At 61.8% G+C, this 2,499-nt stretch overlaps 1 protein-coding gene across 1 annotated transcript; it reads right to left on the bottom strand.

The window, feature by feature from the left end:
* Nucleotides 1-265: 265 nt before the first annotated feature.
* LOC133206852 (leucine-rich repeat-containing protein 37B-like) lies at nucleotides 266-2,499 on the bottom strand. The gene is made up of 5 exons (XM_061343125.1): nucleotides 2,295-2,499; nucleotides 1,773-1,844; nucleotides 1,257-1,331; nucleotides 911-1,029; nucleotides 266-805 (listed from the first exon to the last, which is right to left on the bottom strand). Exons 1-5 carry the CDS (start codon nucleotides 2,462-2,464, stop codon nucleotides 486-488), a joined length of 756 nt encoding a protein of 251 aa, XP_061199109.1. The 5' UTR covers nucleotides 2,465-2,499; the 3' UTR covers nucleotides 266-485.

Genomic DNA, 2,499 nt, shown 5'->3' with positions numbered 1-2,499 from the left:
TCTGCTGCTGGGAGCTCTTCCTCTGCACCCTTGCTGCCCGCTGTCCTGTCCCTGCCCTTCAGCTTCTGCTCCTTGCCGGTGCCAGCAGAGTCCAGAGCTGGAGCTGGTGCTTCCTGCGGGACTTCTGCCCCCTCCTCATCCTCCATCCCATGAGCCGTGTTGGTTTGTTGGAGGGCATTGGAGTGGCTGTGACTCCAACCAGCCTGGGTCAGATGCAGGGCCTCTGTTGGGTTTGATGGAGGGAGCTGTGCTGCAGGACGTGCTCGCTGGTGGCCGGAGACAGGCAGGATGTCACTGATGTCCACCCTCCGGGCTGCTTCCCAAAGGATGGATTCTGCCCGGGTCAAGTGCGAGCCAGGCTCACGCTGTTCCCAGCCTGTGGCTCTTCCTCCCTGCCCTGCTGGCATCTCCTGCCCCTCGTCGCTCTGCGCTGGTTGGGCTGTGCTGGGGCTTTTCACCGTCAGGATGCTCACGGGCTTGTGCAGCTAGGTCTTGAGCTGTGCCACGAGCCCCTCTGCTAGAAAATAGAACCTCCCGGTGTCAGTGGAGCTGCTCCAGCCCCTGTGCTGAACGCTCTGCAGCATCCGCACCAGCTCCTTGGCGGTGCCGCTCTCCTGGCTCGAGAGCTGCTGAGGGGAAGGTGCCGACGCATCGGGGCTGCTCAGGCTCAGGACAACCGTGAGCGTGACTGTTCTCTGCTCCCTGAGCGAGGGCTCCTTGGGCCGGATCTCCAACGTGGAGCTGCTGTTCCCCTCCCTGGGTGGCACGGCTCCCGTCAGGGGCCCTGGTGTCTCTGCCAGGGGAGCTGTAACACAGCGAGAGCACATGAGGGACAAGCAGCTTTCTGGCAGACGCAGGCTCAGAGGGTTCGCTCTGGCTGGGGGCACGGGCAGGGCCGTGGGGCAGTTACCGCAGCGGGGAGCACTGGTGCTGCACACGCTCGTGCAGTCGAAGCTGAGGGTCCTGCACGGGGTCTCGGTGCTGTGCTTGTGCTGGCAGAGGCAGCAGGCCGTGTCGTTGGACAGCTTGCTAAAGAACAGAGGTGTGCACAAACACTCAGCATCGCCACCCGGGGCAGCGACTCCAGCCCAGGCGGAACACAGAAACACGTCAGGGGTCTGCTTCAGTCTCTGCTGCGGCTCTGGGAAACCTCCCCTCACCCCCAGTGTCCCAGTGGACAGCTCTGTGGTGCTGGGTTCGCTCCCCACGCAGACCCCTGGGATCTGCTGGCGGTGGGACCCGGCCCCTGCACTCACAGTGTTTCCAAGCGGGATGTCCTCAGGAGCAGCATGAGCAGCGTCTGCCGAGTCACTCGTGTGGCACCCAGGTCCCTGCAAGGGTTTCAGCAAACACAGCACATGTGAGGTGGCGGCACCAGCCTCTGCTCCGGGAACAAGCCCAGTCCCTGGTGCTTGCGGTGCTGGCCGCAGGGGGATCTGCTGCCACCTAATCCAGGAGAAATGATGGAACCCCCTCTCTCCTTCCTGCTGTGCCCTGCTCCCAGCCATGGCTCTGAACCAGGAGGGATCCTGCAGATCCCGTGGGAGACGGATGCAGACAAGTTCAAGTCCGTGTCCCAGCTCCTTGCTCCCTTTGCTGCTGGGACACAGCAGAACCGCTCAGCCTTTGCCTGGCTCTGCCGCTGCCTCCAGCAGGAGAAGGCTGGGAGGAAGCTGGGATTTGCTGCTGGATCTCTGCTTTCCTGGCCACGGGGCACCCAGAGACACAAAGAGCGAGCCATGGTAGCCTGTTAGCAAGGAGTCCGTACTTACAGGTGCATGACTGAAGGCAGCCTGAAGAACCACGTGTCCTCGACAACAGACAGGGGGTTATGGGCCAGGACCCTGAAACGAACCAACACCCATGTGAGCGGGGGTGCAGGATGGGAGCGGTGGCAGGGGCTCAGTGCTACGTGTGTGAGGAGGCTCTGGGGTGAAGGTTCCAGGCCGGGGCAGATGCTGATGGGCAGATTCACAACATGCACCAGGTCCTGACTCTCTCCAGCCCAGAGAGCAAGAGCCCAGAAGTGCTGCTGCTGGCAAACACACCACCTCTTTCTTTCCTCCTCAGCTCCCACCTGCTGGTGGCTTCCCTCCACCAGGACCTTCCCTATTTTCTCACATTCCCACTGTCCATGAGCTTTGTCTCTGGTCCTGCACCCAGCCAGGCAAAGCCGTGGCCTGACAGAGCTGTCAGTCAGCACTGATGCTGCTGCCTGTGTGGGGTAAGAGGTGAGCAGAGCACAGGGACAAGCGCCACTGCTCTGAGCTACCCTTAGCCCTTGGAACACTCACAGTGTCTGGAGGAACTGCAGCCCGTGCCATGCCCGGAACGTGTCGCTCCGGATCTCGGTGAGGAGATTTCCCTCCAGGTTTCTGGGGAAACAGGAGAGCACAGAAATGAACTGGGTCTGACCCCCAGGAAGCTGGAGTGAAGCAGCTCTGATCTGTAGGAACAGCCCCATCCAAGGTGGAACTGGGAGGAAGCTGCCATTTTCTC

This window comes from Neopsephotus bourkii, unplaced genomic scaffold (assembly GCF_033783945.1).
Source record: "Neopsephotus bourkii isolate Nb327-2 ecotype Australia unplaced genomic scaffold, CSIRO-AGI_Nbou_v1 NB_1821, whole genome shotgun sequence".
Classification (NCBI taxonomy): domain Eukaryota; kingdom Metazoa; phylum Chordata; class Aves; order Psittaciformes; family Psittacidae; genus Neopsephotus; species Neopsephotus bourkii.
The sequence above is the reverse complement of the archived record's forward strand: the minus strand, read 5'-3'. Positions and strand labels throughout refer to the sequence as shown.